Consider the following 21,375-nt stretch of genomic DNA (forward strand, 5'->3'; position numbering starts at 1 on the left):
AGCTGGGGCTCTCTTGAGCAGTTCGGCTTAAAGCAGAGTGCCCAAAAGAGCCCACAAAGCATCTGATCCATCAGGGAGAACTCTTCCTATGGGCTCTTCCTGCTGGCTCACCTGGGGTTCTCTTGGGCAGTTCGAAATACCCAAGAGAGCCCCAGTTGAGCCCACGGGAAGAGTTCTCCTCATGGGATCAGCTGCTTTGCAGGCTCTTTTGGGCAGTCCCATTTAAACCGCACTGCCCAAAAGAGCCCGCTGAGCCAGTGGAGAAAGTTCTCCCTGCAGGATCAGCCACTTTGTGGGCTCTTTTGGGCAGTCCGGTTTATACTGCAGTGCCCAAGGGAGCCTCAGCTGAGCTGGTGGGGAAAGTTCTCCCTGCGGGATTATGTGCTCTGTGGGCTCTTTTGGTCAGTCCAGTTTAAAGGGGCTGCTCGAAAGAGCCCCAGCTGTGCCACTTCTCAGCTGTTTTTTGCAGCTTTGCCACCGCTTTTTTTCCCTCCGTATTTTTTGGTTCAGGTTTATTGAACCTGAAAAATTTTGGGATTTCCAAAAAAATCCCGGATTCAAATAATTTACCAGTATTGGGATCTGAGTTTTCTCAGGTCCAATAGACCTGAACCAAAAAAATACCAAGAAAAAAACCCTGCACACTCCTACACTGAACCCTTATTCTTTGCACTGGTCCTGCAGTAAAACATCTCCCTGTTTGATGGAAAACAAGTCTATCGGGAGCTATTGGCTGTGACAGCTAGGCTTGGATACTCCAGCTTCAGAAACAGTGTACTTCTGAATACCATTTGGGGAGGAATAATGCTCTTCTAGCCATACTTATTGGCTTCCAAGAAGCATCTGGCTGGCTACCATTGCAGGCAAGATACCAGTCTAGATTTGGGTTGCCAGCCCCCAGGTGGGGCCTGGGGATCTCCCGCTTTTACAACTGATCTCCAGCTGACAGAGATCAGCTCCCCTGGAGAAAATGGCTGCTTTGTAGGTTGGACTCCATGGCATTCTACCATGCTGAGGCCCCTCCCCAAACCCGCCCTCTCCTGGATCCACCCCCAAAGTCTCCAGGTATTTTCCAACCCAGACCTGGAAACCCTAGTCTAGATCAGGGTCCCCAGCCTTTGAAACTTTTTTGAATTGTGACACGGGGTAGTGGCCACAATCACAACATGGCTGACACTGAAGGCAGAGCCAGCCACAAAATGGCTGACACTGAAGGCAAAGCAAGCATAGCACTAAAATAAACCTTCAGTCTTTCAGGCAAAAGCCCTGTTTAACAGGGTGCCTTTTAAAAATGAACATCTTGTTTCAGAATAGATCCAGGTGGGCAGCCATTTTGGTCTGAAGCAGCAGAACAGATTTTGAGTTCAGTGGGACCAGTATGTCAGGAAGTATGTGATAACTGCCAGTAGACTTCTGCTACACCATAGATAGGCCTAGTTCCCTTTATAAATGATTTCTCATTATAAATATTATAAATTCTCATTTTGAATTCTGACACAGGGCAGTGGCCGCAGTTACAAAATGGCTGACACTGAAGGTGGAGCCAACCACAAAATGGCTTCCACAAGAGGCAGAGCGAGCACAAAATGGCAAGGCATGAGGCCGTGCGTAACTCTAATATAGGGCTGCCAAGTCCCCCCAGGGGCCGGGGAAAACCCCGCCCCAGAGGCCCGTTCCCCACCGCCGGCGGATCGGGCCCCGGGGGGAGCCCCACCCTGGCATGCACGTCACCAGGAAGTGACGTTATGACGCTGGGCACGCTGGGGTGGGGCCACGGTCATCCGATGGTCATGGTCCCGCCCCCAGCATCCCCGGTGTCATAACGTCACTTTCTGGTGATGTGTGTGCGGCGCACGCTCCAGCCGCGGACCAGGAGTTCCCCGGTCCGCAGCTTTTTCAACTTGGCAACCCTACTCTAATAGTAACCTTCAACGTTTCAGACAAAAGCTCTGTTAAATTAAACACTACCGCTTTTTCTCAGAGGGGCTCCAGCTCCTTGGTCATTTTTGTTTCACAGCATAGCCGTGTTGCTCCGCAGTAGAACAGTCTGATTAGGTTCCAGTAGCGCCTTAGGAACCAACAAAATTTTTCAGGGGGTTAGCTTTTGAGAATCAAAGCTCCCTACGTCCAATATCTGTCAAGGGGAACTTCGACTCTCGAACGCTTATACCCTGAAAACCTTGCTGGTCTCTAAACTGCTGGACTCAAACTCTAGATGGCCATTTTCGTTTTCGTTTTCCATACCTTTTCCAGCGTTGCGGTACATTCTTTCAGACGGGACTGCACACAGGATTCCAAAGATGGCTTCTCCATAGATTTAGATAAGGCTGTTAAGAGATTGACTGTGTTACTTTCAGTCCCTTTCCAATTAATCCCTGGCATGGAATCTTCTTTTCTTTTGGCCACTCGCACACACTGGATTGATGTCACATTCAGGGTTGAACTGATTAATTGTCAGCTGTGATTTTGTCCTCGTTGTTGTTCTCCCAGATTGCTTGTGCTGTGTTCGCTGCCCTCCTGCACTTCTTCTTCCTCGCTGCTTTCACCTGGATGTTTTTGGAGGGAGTCCAGCTCTACATCATGTTGGTGGAGGTCTTCGAGAGCGAACATTCGCGAAGGAAATACTTCTACCTGGTTGGCTACGGGATGCCTGCTCTGATTGTGGCTGTTTCAGCAGCAGTAGACTACAGAAGTTACGGCACAGATAAAGTGTGAGTTCCGTTTGGCACCCAAGTTGTGATTTGGGGGATTTTTTTTAAAAAAAGAGAGAGAGGCCACATTGAAACACATTTTGGGAGTTCCACTCACAGGGCAGAGCAAGTTGTGTGACTTTGTTTGGGGTCAGGTGTGTGTGTGGGGGGCTCCCTGAGCGAGGGGCCTAGGGTGGCTCTAAGAAGCACTGGCCAAGGGAACATTGGTCTGATCATATTAAGAGAACCCTTTCCAGATGAACTTTTAAAAGCCCCAGATGTTGTCATTCCTAGTACCGGACTCATATGAATCCCAGTTCACTTCCAGTACGCTAAAGTCAGGGCTATTTTTGGGCAGGAACGCACAGGAACGGAGTTCCGGCTGGCTTCACAGTTGGCCACGCCCACTACAGCCAAAACCTCTGCGTGCGTGGCTACAGAGGGAAGGCCTGGAGAGCGACCCTCCCCGGCGACTCCAAGGCGGGTGGGCCGGGGGGGGCCTGGAAAGATCGGGGAGGGATTTAAATGCCTTCCTGTGCCTTCCCCAGCCTGTCCAAGGGCTGGCTTGCCCGGGCAAGCCAAAAGAAGACATGGGGTGTGGCCTAATATGCTAATGAGTTTCTGCTGTTGGGTGTGGCCTATTATGCTAATGAGTTCCTGCTGGGCTTTTTCTACAAAAAAAGTCCTGGCTAAAGTAACATTACAATGTCAAATAGTGACACACGTGAATACATGAAGCTGCCAGTTTGGTGTAGTGGTTAAGAGCGGCAGACTCAGTTCAGTTCAGTTTCAGTTTATTCGGTATATCACCAGCCCAATTACAAACAATACAAAAGGGTACCAATAATATATATAAAATATTTAAATATAAAACTGCATTTGATCTGCATATGTTAGTTACAAAATTACTAAAACTCTAAATATCTACAATAGTCTATCAACTGAGCGGCAGACTCTAATCTGGGATTGATTTCCCACTCCTCCACATGCAGCTGCTGGTCTGACCTTGGGTCAGTCACAAGTTCTCTCAGAGCTGTTCTCTCACGAGCAATCCTCGAGAGAGCTCTCTCAGCCCCACCTACCTCACAGGCAGTGTTCCCTCTAAGCTGAGTTAGTGTGAGCTAGCTCACCATTTTTTAGCCTCCGGGTCACAGTTTTATGTCTTAGCTCAGGAAGGAGGGCTCCAGAGCTAAGCAGTGGCCACATCACTCGCTCACAACTTTAATGCCAGCTGCTCACAAAGTAGAATTTTTGCTCACAAGACTCCACAGCTTAGAGGGAGCATTGCTCACAGGGTATCTGTTGTGGGGAGAGGAAGGGAAAGGAGATTGTAAACCGCTTTGAGACTCCCAAGTGAAGGGGGGTATAAATCCAATCTCCTCTTCTTCTTATACCAAATTAGACCGTTGGGCCATCAAGGTAAGTGTTATCTACTCTGGCCTCATATGGAGGTCTTTCATATCACCTACTACCTGGTCCTCTTAACTGGAGATGGTGGGGATTGAACCTGCACCCCAAGCAGATGCTGTACCACGGAGCCACGGCCTCTTCCCATAAGAACATAAGAGAAGCCAATGTTGGATCAGGCCAATGGCCCATCCAGTCCAACACTCTGTCACACAGTGGCCAAAACTACCAGGTGGTAGTGGTAAGAGCGGCGGACTCTAATCTGGAGAATGGGGTTTGAATCCCCGCTCCTCCACACGAAGCCACCTGGGTGGCCTTGGATCAGTCACAGTTCTCTCAGAGCCCGTACACTCTGGTTGGCCTAGCTTGGGGGGGGGGGGGGGGGATGTGGCAAGAGTAGAAATGTTTGCCACTTAAAAACAAACAAACCAGGCTAAATGCCTATTCTAGGAGGGGAGAAAGAAAAGACGTGGTTTTGAAAGAACTGAATAAAACAAAATATAATGTGATGACAAGCAAACAATAATTCGTAAAATGAGCCAGCATCGTTCTAAGCAGAGCAGATAGCATTGCTGGTGCTCACTGCTTATTTTGAAAGGGTTACATGAGGGCTGACCTATGGTGGGGGAATACTCAGAAGATCACAAAAAGGTGCAGGCGTGGGAGGAGGGGCTTCATCGTTTGTCACTGGTGATGTCAAATGGCAGATCTATTGGATGGCCGCATTCCACAGAGCCGTCAATGGGCTGGGTGGAGGGGGCGGTAAATTACATGCTGACAGAATCAGAAAATGGCTTGTGCTGGGAGAATAGGACATCACTGCAACCAGGTCTGGCTCTAGAGGGTGGCAAGGCTGGACATTTGCCCCTGTCCTGACACAAGCAGAGAAGAAGAACTAGAAGAGTTGATTGTTATACCCAACCCTTCACTACCCAAAGGAGTCTCGGAGCGGCTTACAATCGCCTTCCCCTTCCTCTCCCTGCGACAGACACACCTGTGAGGTAGGTGGGGCTGAGAGAGCTCTGAGAGAACACCTCTGACAGAACTGTGACTGACCCAAGGTCACCCAGCTGGCTGCATGTGGAGGAGTGGGGAATCAAACCCGGTTCTCCAGATTAGAGTCTACTGCTCTTTACCCACTACACCACACTGGCTCTCAAGGGGTTGCCACTGTCCCAAAACCTCCTAGCATAGAAGGCCGGAGGCGACATGAGAGAATTCTTGTTTGGCATCTCTGGTACTTCTAGGCTGAAATAGCCCACGGAGGCTGCCTTGCCCAAGGGGCCTGTTTGCCAGCAACTGAAGAGGGCACTGCTGCACTAAAGGGTTCAGGTTGCTTCCATCTGTGGCACAGGAGATAAGATGGGATCCTCGCTGGGGCTGATGCCACTGTCTGTCAGGTCCAGGAAGGGATGGGGGTCCACTGGCAACTACGTGACGTGTTTGGACAGCTGAGTTTGCTCTAGAATTTCTTCAAGAAGAAGAACGGGCTTGCCAAGAAAACTCTCCTGGCCTGGGAACGAAATGCAGACGATGGAGGCTATCAGATTCCTCATCCCTCCCGTTTCACCTTGTTTCCATTTCTCTTGTGCAAACTGAACCCGCCACTCCTTATTTTCATGCCATTATCTGCTTCTTGGCATCGGTTCTTTCCCCCCATTAAAATAAATGCATTTTTCAACATTATCATTACATCGGTTGAATAATAGAAGGCATGCAAGTTACATAAAAATAGCAATGAAATTGGGAGCGCCGGCCATGCCAGTATAATGAGACAAGATGCAAAAAAGAAAAAAAAATTAACCCAAAAATGGCATTCGGTGTCCTCCTGAATTCAGATAAAGGCCTGACTCTTATAGAGGCAATCAGACCGTGTCTGGGCTGCACCTCTTGAGAGTGCTGGTGGAATCATATGACTGAAAGCTGTCTCTGTCTCTCTCACACACACACAGACAGAATTCCCCGCACTTAGAAAGTCAGCATCTCAGAGAGGAGGGTTCCCTTCTTGGCATGCTAATTTTTTATGTTAAGGGAGTTGTGGTTTTGTTTTGATTTTTTTTTAATCTAGAGGAGCATTTAGCTGTCATGTGCTCTTGATTATAGTCTGAAGTGGGGCAGGCCAGACCTTGATCTGTTCTCTCAGTGAGAACAAAGGCCCAAAGTCTGACCACTGTGCTGAAGCCAGGGAACTGAGAGGCTGCAGAGTGCCCGGCGTTCGTTCTGCAATGAATCCAGCCTATTTATCAGGGTCTGTGCCCTCTAGTTCCAAAAGAGAGTGCCATGCTTAATTTGTTATTAGCCGGTCTTTCTGCTGAAAAGCTGAAACGGGGCTGATGAAGCCAGCAGAGCTTTCAGTCAAACAAGCAGTGACGGAAGCGTTTATTCTGCACAGTGCAGCAAATTGCCTCCCTCGTTTACAGCTGTGAATACTCAGAATGTATTAGTAACAGCATTATTAACGAAGCCACCGTCAAAGCAGAACTTTTAGGATCCTGCGCCGCAGCAGGAGGCCTCCGGCTTTCTTCACAGGGCTGCCATGTGGTAAAAGAGAACATAAGAACATAAGAGATGCCAATGTTGGATCAGGCCAAAGGCCCATCCAGTCCAACACTCTGTATCCCACAGTGGCCAGAAATACCAGTGCCATCAGGAGGTCCACCAGTGGGGCCAGGACATTAGAAGCCCTCCCACTGTTGACCCCCCCCCCAAGCACCAAGATGACAGAGCATCACTTGCCCCAGAGCCCCTATCTACACCTTGTGGCTAATAGCCATTGATGGGCGCCTGCTCCATATGCTTATCTAATTCCCTTTTGAAGCCGTCCATGCTTGTAGCCACCACCACTTCCTGTGGCAGTGAATTCCACGTGTTAATCACTCTTTGGGTGAAGAAGTACTTCCTTTTATCCATTCTAACCCGACCGCTCAGCAATTTCATGGAGTGCCCACGAGTTCTTGTATTGTGAGAAAGGGAGAAAAGTACCTCTTTCTCTACCTGCTCTTTCCCATGCATAATCTTATAAACCTCGATCATGTCACCCCTCAGTCGTCGTTTCTCCAAGCTAAAGAGCCCTAAGCGCCTTAACCTTTCCTCATAGGGAAAGGAGAATAACATTTCAACCCCTTTTGAGTCCCAAATGTGAGGAGAAGCGTGTCGGGATAATGATGCCAGATGCACTGAAAAGAATCAGCTCAGTCCCAGACATCAGTGGCATGAGAAGAGACCAGCGTGTGTGTGTGTGTGTGTGTCTGTGTGTCCTGTATTCACACCACCACCAGGTAGTGGCAATGCAAGCCCAGGTGGGGATAAGTGCACCTTGATCAAGGAGGCAAAATAATTTGAGCCAGCCTTGGACGTCCGTAGGAATACCCCCTTTTCTCCAGCTGTCTCTTTGCTGTTTAGCTGTGCTGGAATCAGTGAGGTTAGCCTTGCTCTTCCAAGACACTCCTATGTGAAAAAGAAGTAAGTAGAACTTGGAAGTGTTTCATGGCTGTGTCTATAAAATTGGTTCCAGGTCCCTGGCATGCTGGATGCTGACTTGGGTGCAAATCCATTATGTCTCATGTGAGAGCGCTCTCGTGAAAACTCCCAGTATCGAAGCCATCGGCAAAGGGACCTGGAGCCCCCGTCCCTTACCTCTTACTCTCAACAGACCTGTGATTCCCACGGCCCACTCAGTGACTGGGTAGCTCAACAGTGGATGCCAGGCTACAGCGACCTAGTTCAAGTTTTCAATGTCTTTTGCAGCTTTAGAAGGGCTGCTTTAAACAGTGGAACATAAGAACATAAGAGACGCTAATCTTGGATTGGGCCAAAGGCCCATCCAGTTTAATACTCTGTCACACAGTGGCCAAAAATACCAGGTGCCATCAGGAGGTCCACCAGTGGGGCCAGGACATTAGAAGCCCTCCCACTGTTGACCCCCCCCCAAGCACCAAGAAGACAGAGCATGACTTGCCCCAGAGTCCCTATCTATACCTTGTGGCTAATAGCCACTGATGGACCTCTGCTCCATATGCCTATCTAATTAGCTTTTGAAGCCGTCCATGCTTGTAGCCGCCACCACTTCCTGTGGCAGTGAATTCCATGTGTTAATCACTCTTTGGGTGGAGAGTGAGGCCAGCTCAGGCCAAAACCATGGATGGTGAGAGCCTGTTGCCTACATGGCAGTTTGCAGGAATCCTGAGACACTGTGGCCCCCTGGAAGCTCTTTCCCACCCACCCCACTTCACACATTTAAAGAAGAGCCAGGAAGACCCTGGAATGCCCCAAACCCTACCAGTTTGGCCCATGTCCTGTTCTCAGAGAGCCAGTTTTTTGACTGTTCGACTATTCATCAGCCTATAGATGGGTGTTCGATGGAATGTTTCACCATATTCCTTTCTAACAGCATAGTGCAGCACATCTGGCTTTTATTGCACTCTTGGTGGCCGTTTTCCCCGTTGCACCACTAGAGTGCTTTTCACAGATTTTTTAAAATAATCAGGAATTGCCATGGTACTATTGCAAATTAACGTTCTGACAATCCATTGGAGCAAGCTCTGAATGCCCAACTTCCGTTTAAAAATAAAAGTAAGACTCTGTCCTTTTTTTCTTTCCAAGTTATAAGGGGAAAGGTGTTACTGTCATTTGCAATAGTAGTTACCAGTTTTTAAGAATACCTCCAAAAGCCCTCTGGTGGCATAGCAGAGGAGAGAGAGTGGCTTGCTGTATGAATTCAGCCCTAAGTAGTTAAATCAGTCCCAAATAATGAAAATCAGTCATAAATTAATACTGTTAATCTAAAGAAGTCCTTGGCCATGTTAATGGCTGTTGGTCAGGATCAGCAGTGTTTTGGTGCATGCTCCATTGAGGGTGGGTGGGATGCAAACCTTTTTGACAGGCATTCACATTCAGTTCTGATCAGAGTCTGGGCGAACTGTGATGTTTGAACACACAAGTTCAGCCGTTAAACCCATTTGACATTAGATTTACAGCATCCCTACCCACAGATAACAGAGAGAGGGAAGGAAGCGGGCAATCCCTAATGCACTAGAGGTGGAGGAAGAGCCTCTCTAGGAATCGAAGCATGAACACACACACACACACACACACACACAGAGTCTCCATTGCAAACTCTTGTTCTGAAGTTGCTTTTCAGCCTCTGTCTAGGCTTTTGGCACATGCGCTTTGTGTCTAGCATGTAGCCCGTAGTGATTGGCTAAGGCAGGGGGGAGTGTGGAGAGCAATTTGCCCAAAATTGATGTTCTGACGCCATTCAGTTCCCTGGTGCGCACATAGTCTTTAAAACAGCTTCTTCTATCATCGTTTTTATCCCATTTAAACGGTGTGAAATAATTACCAAATGCAAGTGGTTGTTAAGTCCCCTATGAGCAACATGAACATTGGGATATATTAAAGGGGCACACAGATTCCATCCTTTTGAAAGTGCACAGCCAACTTCTGTACGTAATAAGATTTGCCTCACGTGGCGTGGGAAGCTGCATGGCCCTTGGAAGCAGACTATCGTGCATTCACAAAAGAGTGTGATAAGTTGGCGCTCTTCAAATTTTATGGTCCAATGGCATCTAATGATTGTTTATTGGGTGCATTTAATACACACCAGGGATAGCTTTGGGGTTTGATTTCTTTTCAGGCAGAAAATAGAGCAGACCTTTATAGCTGTTATTATTTGGGAAGAACAGCGTGGTTGAATAGACCCCAGTTGTCATTGTGGCGGCGAGGAAATTAAAAAGCAAAAAAGGATGTCGACGCATGGAACATGATTAGCATATGCTTGGAACTGACAAAGCCGGTCCAGCCGCTGGCAAGAAAGCCGGTGATTCTAAAGATATGTGCAGTGTTTTCACTAGGGGTGTGAAAAAAAAAATCACTGTTTTTTGGTTTGGATCTGTTGAATTCGAAAAAGTTTTGGTATTTCCAAAGAATCCCAGATCCCAATACCGGTATGGTATTCAGATCCGGGATTTTTTGAAAATCCCAATTTCCCCCCCAGTCCAATAGACGTGAACTGAAAAATACCGATTAAAAAATGAAAGCCAGCTTGACCTTGTGGCTGCAGGAGAAGCTGGCTCCAGAATCTGTATGCAGTGGGGAGCAGTGTTCCCTCTAAGCTGAGTTAGTGCGAGCTTGTTGTTGTTGTTCAGTCGCACAGTCGAGTCCGACTCTTCGCGACCCCATGGACCAGCTCCTGCCAGGCCCTCCTGTCTTCCGCCGTCCTCTGGTTGGCTCAATTTCATGTTCGTTGCATCGATGACACTGTCTAACCATCTCATCCTTTGCCCTCCCTGTCTTCTTTGACCTTCAATCTTTCCCAGCATCAGGGTCTTCTCCAGTGAGTGCTCCCTTCTCATTTGGTGGCCAAAGTATTTGAGCTTCAGTTTCATTATCTGGGCTTCCAGGGAACAGTCAGGGTTGATTTCTTTTAGGATTGACTGATTTGATCTTCTTGCAGTCCAAGGGACTCTCAAGAGTCTTCTCCAGCACCATAGTTCAAAAGAATCTATTCTTCGGCGCTCGGCCTTCCTTATAATCCAACTCTCGCAGCCATACATGACAACTGGGAATACTATTGCTTTGACCATGCGGACTTTTGTTGGCAGGGTGATGCATTTTTGTCTTAGCTCAGGAAGCAGGGCTCCAGAGCAAACTAATTTATGCAGTAGCCAAATCACTCGCTCACAACTTTAATGCCAGTAGCCCACAAAATATAATTTTTGCTCACAAGACTCCGCAGCTTAGAGGGAGCATTGGTGGGGAGGTCTCTCCCCATCACAAGCAGACTTGGCTGGGAGGGCTCTCCCTGCCACACGCAGGCCTGGCTGGGAGAGCTTCTCCTGTGGCGTGATTTAGGCTGGGAGCTCTCAGCTCCCGCCGCCCTGACCATTTCTGGGCTGGCTCCTCTTGCAGCTCAGTTTAAACTGAGCGACAAGAGGAGCCAGCCCCAGCTGAGGTGGCGCGAAACTCTCAGCTTCCACTGCCCATTCAGCATAGCTGAATATACCCAAATAAAAGCCGAAAAATATGGTTTTTATTTGGGTTCAGCTATAACAGTTGCCAATCAGATACTCGGATCTGTATTCGGCTTAAATAATACCTGAAAATACCGGCAAGGTATGTTTCAGGTATTTTCCCAGCTCGGTGAATGCAAAATGCACACTTCTAAGTTTACATGGAAAGGCCTGCTCATTAGATTGGCAAGAGCCATTTATATGGGGCATCATAAAGCTGTAAAAAATCTGAGTTCTTTGCGACTTTGCTTCCCAAGCTGAATCATTTGACCCTTGCAGCCCTCTGATGCTGCTCTCTTCTCCAACCCACCCACCTGCCTCCCCGGAATAGCACCTGTGCCATCGATTTTGTTCCAGGCCGCCCATTTACGGAGCCGATTTTGATTTTAAGGAAGCACACCTCAGCATGATACTTATTTGCACTTTGCGCCCGAAGAGGATGTTCAGCTTTCGCTGGGGGGGGGGCCCACCATCACCCACACTTAGATCAGGGCGTGCAGACGGAATTGATTCTGTTGTTTGGAAATGAGGCCTATAAAGAAATAAGTGTTTGGGAACTGTGGCGCTCCTGCCTCTCCTCAATCTAACACCTCTTACGGAGCCAACTGGCTCTCAATACTGTCAACATGCTGAAAGCAAAAAAAGAGAGAAGGCTTTCCTAGTCTTGGCTGTTATGCCCCACTTTACACAGAAGACACTCAAGTTAGCAGCAGCCCGAACACGCCAGTCACTGATTCCAGCATTTGCCAGCATCACTTGGAGCTAAATCCACCAGTTCCCACTACTGGGGATGCCAGCCTCAGATCTTGAGATCTCCTGAGCAGTGTTCCCTCTAAGTCGAGTTAGTGTGAGCTAGCTCACACATTTTTGTCTTACCTCAGGGAGGATAGCTCCAAAGCAAACTGATTTATGCTGTAGCCAAATTGCTCACTCTATGCTGTAGCCAAATTGCTCACTCACTGGCCAGTAGACTTTAGGTTGCCAGTCAGTGTTCCCTCTAAGCCGAGTTAGTGTGAGCTGGCTCACAGATTTTTAGCGTCCAGCTCACAGATTTTTGTCTTTGCTCAGGAAAGATTGTTCCAGAGCAAACCAATTTATGCAGTAGCCAAATCACTTGCTCACACCTTTAATGCCAGTGGCTCACAAAGTAGAATTTTTGCTCATAAGACTCCAGAGCTTATTTTTTTAAAAAAAAAATTTGGCCTCCCGGAGGGGATTTTTTATTGCATTTTCTAATAGACTACAACTACAAAGAAAAAATTTGGGATGGGTGACTACATCTAAGGAGAAAGGAAAGAAAACCACAACTAACTAAAACCCCATGTATAGGAGATCATAACAACAGCTTGTACAAATGTGAATCTTAAAATGCTAGATTACTTTGAACATAGTCGCCTATGCTATATTTTTTATCTTTTTAACAAATGTTTTAACCATTTAAGAGAGTCCCCAGAGCATCCCCCAATAAAACTAAAGTTTAAAGGCACAATTCAAAGTCCTTCAGTCTTCATTTTGTCTTATATTGTCTAATCCTCAATTTATATGTACGCTTGGGGGCAGCTGCCCCCTTGTCAGAGAGAGAGTCCTTGTCGGAAGACACTGAGTCCAATTCACCACTGGATTTGCCATCATCTTCTTCCTTCTCGACCCCGGCCGGTTCTCCGAGCCGGACTCTCAGGAACTCACGTGCTTTGAAAACAGAGTCAATCTTTTCTTTTTTGTCTTGTATTTTGAAAATGATGCCTTCTGGAATTATCCATCTGTAAACAATGCTGTTTGTTTAGAGAAAAAGGATAAATTCTTTATATTCTTTCTCTTTTGTCTTATTTCAAATGGAATATCCTTTAGAATCCTGATGGTGTTGTCCCCGATTTTCAAGGGTGTTCCTGTTGTTGCTTTCAGGATAGAATCCCTTACATGTCGCTTTGAGAATCTCGCTACTATTTCCCCAGGCAGATTATTCTTTTTGATGGACACGGAATAGGACCTATAGACCACATCCATTTTGCTTGCAAGATACTCCACTTTCAGATCTGTAACTGGGGCTAATGCTTCACTCAGGAGTTGCTTTAGATTCTCACCTTTTGATTCTGGGACCCCTTGAAACCGTAGAACCAAATTTGCTTTCTCCATTTGCAGCTGTAAAAGTTGTGTTTCTTCCGAAGCTTGTTTCTTTTCCAGCTTTTGCTCCTTTTTCTTAACTTTTTTGGCGTTGGCGTCCATTTCCTTCACCTTCTCAGCTGTTTGCTCCGTTATTTTTAAAGTCTCAGTCAATTGGAGCTGCTGAGTTACCAAACTCTGGTTTAGATTCATCAGCTGTTGTTCTATGTTAGTCATCTGGTCCAGCAGAGGACGCAAGGACTCTGCCAACATTTTGGAAAGCTCCATGGTCTCTTCTGGTCGAAGGCTCATGATCCTGGCTGGTTTCGCTTTTGCTGGTTTATCTTTCTCTGCCCTCTTCCCCGCCATCTTTATGGATTGTTTACTTTTATAAAAACTTGCTAAAGTCTCTGAAATACGCCCGTTCGCTTATCCACGCTTTGGTAAGTCTCTCAAAATGGATTTCACAGCTTTTTCTTCTGCTCCCCCCCTCAGTATTTCATTGTTTAGTTCATGCGTATGGGAGGGGCCCCTCCCCCGCTCACTTTTTTCGCTGTTCCCAGGGGGGTAGCTTTGTTTTAAAATTCTCATTTCACTTTAACCCGACTCACAGTTCATTGTTGGTCATACGACCTCACTCAGCATACTTCAAAACGCTCGATCTCCAAGACTTGTCCTGGTCAGTGGCTCTAGTTCCATACGGACTCTCAGCGGAAGGACCATAGGGGTGGAGGAGCGCCTCATATTCACAGCAACGCGCGCGCTGGCAAAGAGGCCACCCCTCGAAAGCCCCATGGCTAGGAGCCTTTTGCCAAGGCTCCGGGGTGGTAGCGACCCGTTGCCCCCCCTCCTTTCTGCTGGTGCGCAGATCACATCCCCGGGAGGTCTGTGAGATGCGTCCGCCAGCATGTCGCCATAAACCGGAAGTCTCCAGGACTCCACAGCTTAGAGGGAGCATTGGTGTCAGTAGCTCACAGTAGAATTTTTGCTCACAAGACTCCTCAGCTTAGAGGGAGGATTGGTCCTGAGAACCCCCTAGACCAGTGTTTCCCAGCCTGTGGGTTGGGACCCAATAGTGAGTCATGAAACCTCTGAACGTGGGTTGCGGGCCAGCCTTCCCTAATGGCTGCCCCTGCCCTTTCCGTGGTTCTCTCTAGTAGTTTAGAAATCAAGACCTGGCCCTGGAAACAGTATCCCCCATGTCATACATTAGTTGATATTTTTTTTCTTCACTGCATATACACGTTGATCAAGTAAAACGTCTCCTGATGGTTACTTCAGTGAGTTGCTTAAAATCTTATGGGGGATTTGAGGGAGTTGCAGAGAAGTAGAGGGTGGTCAAAGGCTGGAATGTCACCTCCGTATGCAAAGACCGTGTGTGTCGGAATGCCACTTGCTTGGGGTTCTTAGTGGGGGCAGCAGCACCCTTTGTGTGCTGGTTTCTCAAAAACATCTCGTTTGCCCCTGTTGAAAATGGAATGCTGAACTAGATGGGACCGATTTCACACAAGAGCTGCACCGCGGTCGCGCCTCCCTTTGCCCCACTTCTGTTGGTCAATTTCCCACTCGAAGCCGCACGGCCGCATTTTGACCCGTGGCTTCACTCGATTTTCCCCACGGTTTCGTGATCCTCAAAAAACAGGATCACAAAACCGCGGGGAAAATCGGGCGAAGCCGCAGGTCAAAATCCGGCCGCTTCGAGTGGGAAATTGACCAATAGAAGCGGGGCAAAGGGAGGCGCGACTGCGGCACAGCTCTTGTGTGAAATCAGTCTGGGTGTCAAGGTCATAGTCTGCCTTAGGGTGCCCCAAAAAACCAACCTTGGGCCAGCCCTGGATGGGTTACCATTCCAAGTATATTTGGACTTGTGGGTCACCTTACCGAAAAGGTTGGGAAGGCTCTAGAACAGGGATTCAAGCCTAATTAGTGGGATTGGCAGGAGGAATAGGGGCCAGAAGTAGAGAGTAGCAAATGGAACAACCTGTTGGATTCTGGCCCCGCTTTCCCCTGGAGACCCCGAAACATCAGTTTAAATTTAGCAACCCAGAGGGTGACTGGGAAATACTAGGACCACTTCACACTAACAGATGCTATCCAAAGCCAGGACCTTTGTAGGAACACAGGCTTTGTGCGCACAGCAGCGAAGTGGCAGGTGGAAAGTGACAGTCGTGGCGTTCCCCTTGTGTGAAATCGGTCTGGGTGTCAAGGTCATAGTCTGCCTTAGGGTGCCCCAAAAAAGTAACCTTGGGCCAGCCCTTGATGGGTTACCATTCCGAGTATATTTGGACTTGTGGGACACCTTACCGAAAAGGCTGGGAAGGCCCTAGAACAGGGATTCAAGCCTAATTAGTGGGATTGGCAGGAGGAATAGGGGCCAGAAGTAGAGAGTAGCAAATGGAACAACCTGTTGGATTCTGGCCCCGCTTTCCCCTGGAGACCCCGAAACATCAGTTTAAATTTAGCAACCCAGAGGGTGACTGGGAAATACTAGGACCACTTCACACTAACAGATGCTATCCAAAGCCAGGACCTTTGTAGGAACACAGGCTTTGTGCGCACAGCAGCGAAGTGGCAGGTGGAAAGTGACAGTCGTGGCGTTCCCCGCTGCAGAGACGTCAGTAGCGAAGAAAGCTTACTCTCGCCTTTCGTGCAGAATGCTGCAGGCACAAATGCCAGCGCTTCCTCCCCTAGCAGAATTAGAAAAGCTTTGCGTGGCCTTTCCCACACTACAGATTGCAGTGTGTTCTAAAAGGTAATGTGAGAAGCACCTTCCAGGGTGGGAACTCAGCACCACGCAGCTGCCACGGGAAATGTCAGCCCTGCATCTAGTAACAGTACAACTTCTTCCATGTCCTGACAGGACTGCGCTTGGGGTTCCCCCAGGCCTGTAGATACAGTGGGGCATTTGGGGGCCTTGCCCCCTTAGTTAAAAGTCCTGCCTCACGAATTACCATGCCAGAAACATTTTTGAGGAGAGACTTCTGTTGACAGCAGCCAGGGTGAGAGCACTACAGGCTTCCCCCTCCCTCCCTCTGTGGAAGTTTGGGGGGGGGCATTGTGGGAACTGGGAAAAGACAGCTCAGAGGGCATTTAATTGCCTTTTAAGTTCCTTTCCACAGAGCAAGAAAGCTTAGAAGGGCATTCAAGAGTGGTACCCTCAATACATTCTGCTAGCCCAGTCCTGCCGTATACCACCTTGGTCACGGTGAGTCTTTCAAAAGCCTCCCCATGAGCCTTTGGGAAACACGTTTTGCATAAATTGGATGTTTCTCAAAGGCTCATGGGGAGGCTTTTGACAGACTCACCATGACCTAAGTCAGTGGTGGCGAACCTATGGCACTCAGAGCCCTCTCTGTGGGTACGTTAAAAGTCCCACCTCACGAATTACCATGCCAGAAACATTTTTGAGGAGAGACTTCTGCTGGCAGCGGCCAGGGTGGGAGCACTACAAGCTTCCTCCTCCCTCCCTCTGTGGAAGTTTGAGGAGGGGGGCATTGTGGGAACTGGGAAAAGTCAGCTCAGAGGGCATTTAATTGCCTTTTAAGTTCCCTTCCACAGAGCAAGAAAGCTTAGAAGGGCATTCAAGAGTGGTACCCTCAATACATTCTGCTAGCCCAGTCCTGCCGTATACCACCTTGGTCACGGTGAGTCTTTCAAAAGCCTCCCCATGAGCCTTTGGGAAACACGTTTTGCATAAATTGGATGTTTCTCAAAGGCTCATGGGGAGGCTTTTGACAGACTCACCATGACCTAAGTCAGTGGTGGCGAACCTATGGCACTCAGAGCCCTCTCTGTGGGCACGCGTGCCATCGCCCCAGCCAGGCCCAGACCGTCATTAAAGTGTCGAATTCTCTGCCAAATAATTTTAAGTAAATGAAAGCATTTGGGATTGCTTTCCTTACTTTGTTTGGATCATCTTATGTTAATGTATGAGGGTTTTTTTTTTTCTAAACTAAAACCTGAGTATTCAGGTTAAATTGCCGTGTTGGCACTTTGCGATAAATAAGTGGGTTTTGGGTCGCCGTTTGGGCACTCGGTCTCTAAAAGGTTCGCCATCACTGACCTAGGTGGTATACAGCAAAGCCTGGACTAGCAGAAAGGGGGTGGGTGATTGGAGAAGTGCTGAAGGTGCCACTCTTGAGTGCCTTTCTAAGCTTTCCTGTCCTGTGGAAGAAAACTCAAAAGGTATTGAAATGAGCTGGTTTTTCCCCTAGGAACTGTTGTGCTTGCTGCCCTGTCTCTTGAAAGGAAGGGCTCGAAACCGGCTCAGAGCCTCCATTGATTTAATCACGTGCAAATTAACTGCCCCCTTAAAAAGTTAAATACCCCCAAATAGAAAAATTCCTGGCTACAGTCCTGGGTTTCCCTCCCCTTGCTCTGTATCACTAAGTGCCACTGGCATGGTAGAGAAGACAGTGCCATGATACCAGGACAACGGAGTATGTTATTCTTACGTCGTAAGGAGAGGTGGGAGAACAGACACACAGCTGTCATTTGTTTTTACTGTGGTTGATGTTTCTTATACTACCTGCAGCCGCCCTGATACTTCAGTTGCCCATTGAAACCAAGGGGTGTAGAATGGAATGATTCTGCCTTGGATTGCACTGCTCCTATATCTTTGCATCCATGGGCAGAGTATCATACAGGCTCCGGGGTGGCTGAATCAGGCAAATTTCTCGGAGGAATTAGAATATCTTATCTTTGCGCATCAGTCACCGTTCTGAAATGCTTTTTCTGGGAATATGCAATTTCGGCTTTTTTTTTTACGCTTCCCACATAACAATCCAAAAATTTCAAGGTACTCGGCAGATGAAGACAACCCTCCCACTGAAGATAAAAAGGAATTGCCGCGTCTTGCAATTCATCTTCCAAGGTGAAAAACAGGTTGTTTTGCATTTTAGGCCTGTTGTCTCTGTTACTGGGATTCCTGTTAGTCATTTTCATCCTTTTTTGTATTCAGGGGAGTTAAATATTATGTCGACACCTCAAGGCCAAACCAGATGATATGTGGGAAACGTGTGATTGGGGTCCTAAATTTATTTGTAACTGAAAAGCAGCTGGGAGAGTTTGCAAAGTTCACCGGAGCGATAATCATGCTTAAACCCTTTCCCCTTCTTTCCATTTGTCTGCTCAAAATCCCCCCCGCCCAGCTGTTTTTATCCCCACAAGCATAAAGCAGCATGGAACCCATATTCTGGGGTGGGAAAGCAGCTTAGGGGGCAGTCTTGGTGGGAAAATAGGAAGGTGTCAGATCCTGGCTCCTCCACGATGGTTAGCCAGGGAGTTGAGGCTCCAAGATGTGTTTTTTAGCTGGTTGCGATGGGTTAGCAAGCCTCAGATACAGCTGAAAGAGGGGGGGAGGTTGGTCACACCAGAATGCCTCTCTCCAGCTCACACAGTCTCAGCTCTCTCTCTCTATCCCTAAACCTTCCCCTCTGAGAGACCAAGAGAAGAAGAAGAGATTGGATTTATACTCTGCCCTGCATTCAGAGTCTCAGAGCAGTTTACAAACTCCTTTCACTTCCCCTCCCCACAACAAACACCCTGTGAGGTAGGCGGGGCTGAGAGAGCTCTGACAGGAACTGCTCTTTTCCAAGAACAGCTGTGCCAGAACTACAGCTTGCCCAAGGTCACACCAGCAACTGTGAGTGGAGGAGTGGGGAATCAAACCCAGTTCTCCCAGATTAGAGTCTCCCAGTTAACCGCTACACCAAACTGGCACAGTCTTCCTCTTCTCTCAGCTCCACCTGATCTGCCCAGTCTTCACCCCCGGCCAAGGCAGCCCCTTTCGTTCTGAGCCCACCCTCCTGCCCGCTCATCCGCTCAGACCCATGCAGGGCCCGACCTGTCCTTTCCTCCTTTCGGGGCCAGTGGCTCACCCCCCCAGCCCGGACACATCCCTGACTTTCCTGGCCCCGTGCACAACGGGCTGCTGACCAGGCTCCAGCGGGGTCTGGGATGACTGGTCCCGGATAGAAGGGAAAGATTTATACCAACCCATAGACAGACACACACGCAGACACAGGCTCATATTTCTGCAGAGACACCATCAGGAGGCTCTTTGTGCATCTCCCATTATCATTGAGTTTGGCTCTCAGGGAAGAGAAGGCCCGGGCTAATTCTGCCCTGCACATCTCCCATGCAGATTTAATTAAGGAATGTAAACTTGCAGTGTCAGATGCAGGTAAATTGATACCTTTGGTTGGGAGAAGATTATACAAGTTACGCAGAAACTCTGTCAGGCAGATTAGAATGCCAACTAATTCAGAGGGGGGGAGGGAGACTAATTAATGCAAATATCTCCAGTCTTCGGCTAAACAGAGACGTAATCACCAAACGGGTTGTATGTGAAACACATGCACGACACCATATTATGGTGGTGGTGGGGGGAGGGACGGCGGCAGATTGTTGCACTGATTGAAAACACGAAGCTTCAGATCCCTCCTTCCAGCAGAAGAAATCCAATAACCACTGAGCAGGATACCGAAACAGCTGCAGCCCGAGCCCCACCAGCAGAGTATTAAATAGCCAGGAAGAAGAGATCAATGTTTGGCAGCTGCTCTAGCAGCGGTTAGAGACCCCAGCACACAACTGTTTGCTTAGCACCCCGCACGATAAGCTCATACGCCAAAATGGAGGTCAGCTTCCTTTCGAGGCAGAAGCCCTGGCCACGGACCTGGTTCGGCGTTCAGGAGCCACAACGAATTCCGAAAACACACAGCAGGGATCTTCGTAGCAAGGAGAACAGTCAAACTAAGGACATGAACTAGGGATGCCAGCCTCCAAGATGATCTCCAGACTACAGAGATCAGTTCCCCGGAAGAAAATGGCCGCTTTGGAAGTTGGGCTCTATGGCATTGTCCCCCACAGAGATCCCTGTCCCTCTCCAGGCTAGGGCTGCCAATTCCCCCTGGGGGGCGGATTTCCCCCCGCTTTGGAGGCCCAATTTCTGCCGCCGCGGAATCGGACCCCGGGGAAAACCCACCCCGGCGTGCACGTCACCCAGATGTGACGTGATGACGCCGGGCACGCTGGGGGCGGGGCCACAGCCATTTGAGGGGAAAACATAGAGTTTTCCCCTCAAATGGCTGTGGCCCCGCCCTTAGCGTGCCCGGCGTCATCACGTCACATCCGGGTGATGTGCATGCGGCGCGTGCTCAAGACGCCAAACGGGAGCCCCCCGCCGCGAGGTAAGAACGATTTGGCAACCCTACTCCAGGCGCCACCCCCAAATCTCCAGGAGTTTCCCGACCTGGAGCTGGTAACCCTGGGTCCCAGTGGTTGACAAAATGTTTCCTACGGATGGCCTTAATGGGCAGACTGTGGGTTTAATATCGGTGGCAAAGTCCATGTGGCCCCATGGCTCCAATCTGGGGGGAGGAGGGGTCCTATCTTTCGAGGTGAAGTGGAGCATGGAGCCTCTGGCCCCTTGGATCCTGCTGGGTTAACTTGTATGGTTCCTTCTCAGCAAATGTTGAACCCTTCTGCCTCAGCGAGTTCTTGGGCTTCTCTCTGGAATTCAAGAGTCCTGAGGGCTCTGCCTCCCCCTTTGTTTGGTGACCCTTCTGAATTGGGCGCTGGACTGGGACATGGCAGTTTGTTGATTTATTTATCTCTTCACATTTATAGCCCGCCTTTCCCAGACGCGGTCTCAGGGCGGGTAACAACATGTCATTTATAGAAATATATTAGTTAATCAGGGCTATTTTTGGGCAGGAACGCACAGGAACGGAGTTCCAGCTGGCTCCCAAGTTGGCCACGCCCAGCAGGAACTCATTAGCATAATAGGCCACACCCAACAGCAGAAACTCATTAGGATTGGCTACATTAGGGGTGTGTGGCCTAACATGCAAAGGAGTTCCTGCAACAAAAAAAGGCCCTGGGTTTTGACAACAAACATGGTAAACAGAATAACAAAAGGTGGGTGTGGCTGGATAACCACACTTCTGGTAACATGGGGGTGCGGCCTAATGTGCTAATGAGCTGTGCTGTCAGGGGTGTGGCATAATATGCTAATGAGTTCCTGCTGTTGGGTGTGGCCTATTATGCTAATGAGTTCCTGCTGGGCTTTTTCTACAAAAAGAGCCTTGTAGTTAATGTAATAACATTAAAATTTAAAACATCATCTTAATTATTAAAATGGTGGTCACAGCTAATAACAAGAATTT

The 21,375-nt window shown here is 48.5% G+C and overlaps 1 protein-coding gene across 2 annotated transcripts in view; it reads left to right on the forward strand.

Annotated features, from left to right (window-relative positions):
• Positions 1-21,375, forward strand: part of ADGRL3 (adhesion G protein-coupled receptor L3) — a 643,333-nt gene that overhangs the window by 482,149 nt on the left and 139,809 nt on the right. For both annotated transcript variants that reach the window (XM_015412493.1, XM_015412494.1), the window contains exon 16: positions 2,491-2,711. In XM_015412493.1, coding sequence (XP_015267979.1) covers positions 2,491-2,711 — 221 coding nt within the window. The remainder of the gene's footprint in view (positions 1-2,490; positions 2,712-21,375) is intronic.

Source organism: Gekko japonicus, unplaced genomic scaffold, assembly GCF_001447785.1.
Source record: "Gekko japonicus isolate JY-2015 unplaced genomic scaffold, Gekko_japonicus_V1.1 scaffold74, whole genome shotgun sequence".
Classification (NCBI taxonomy): Eukaryota; Metazoa; Chordata; class Lepidosauria; order Squamata; family Gekkonidae; genus Gekko; species Gekko japonicus.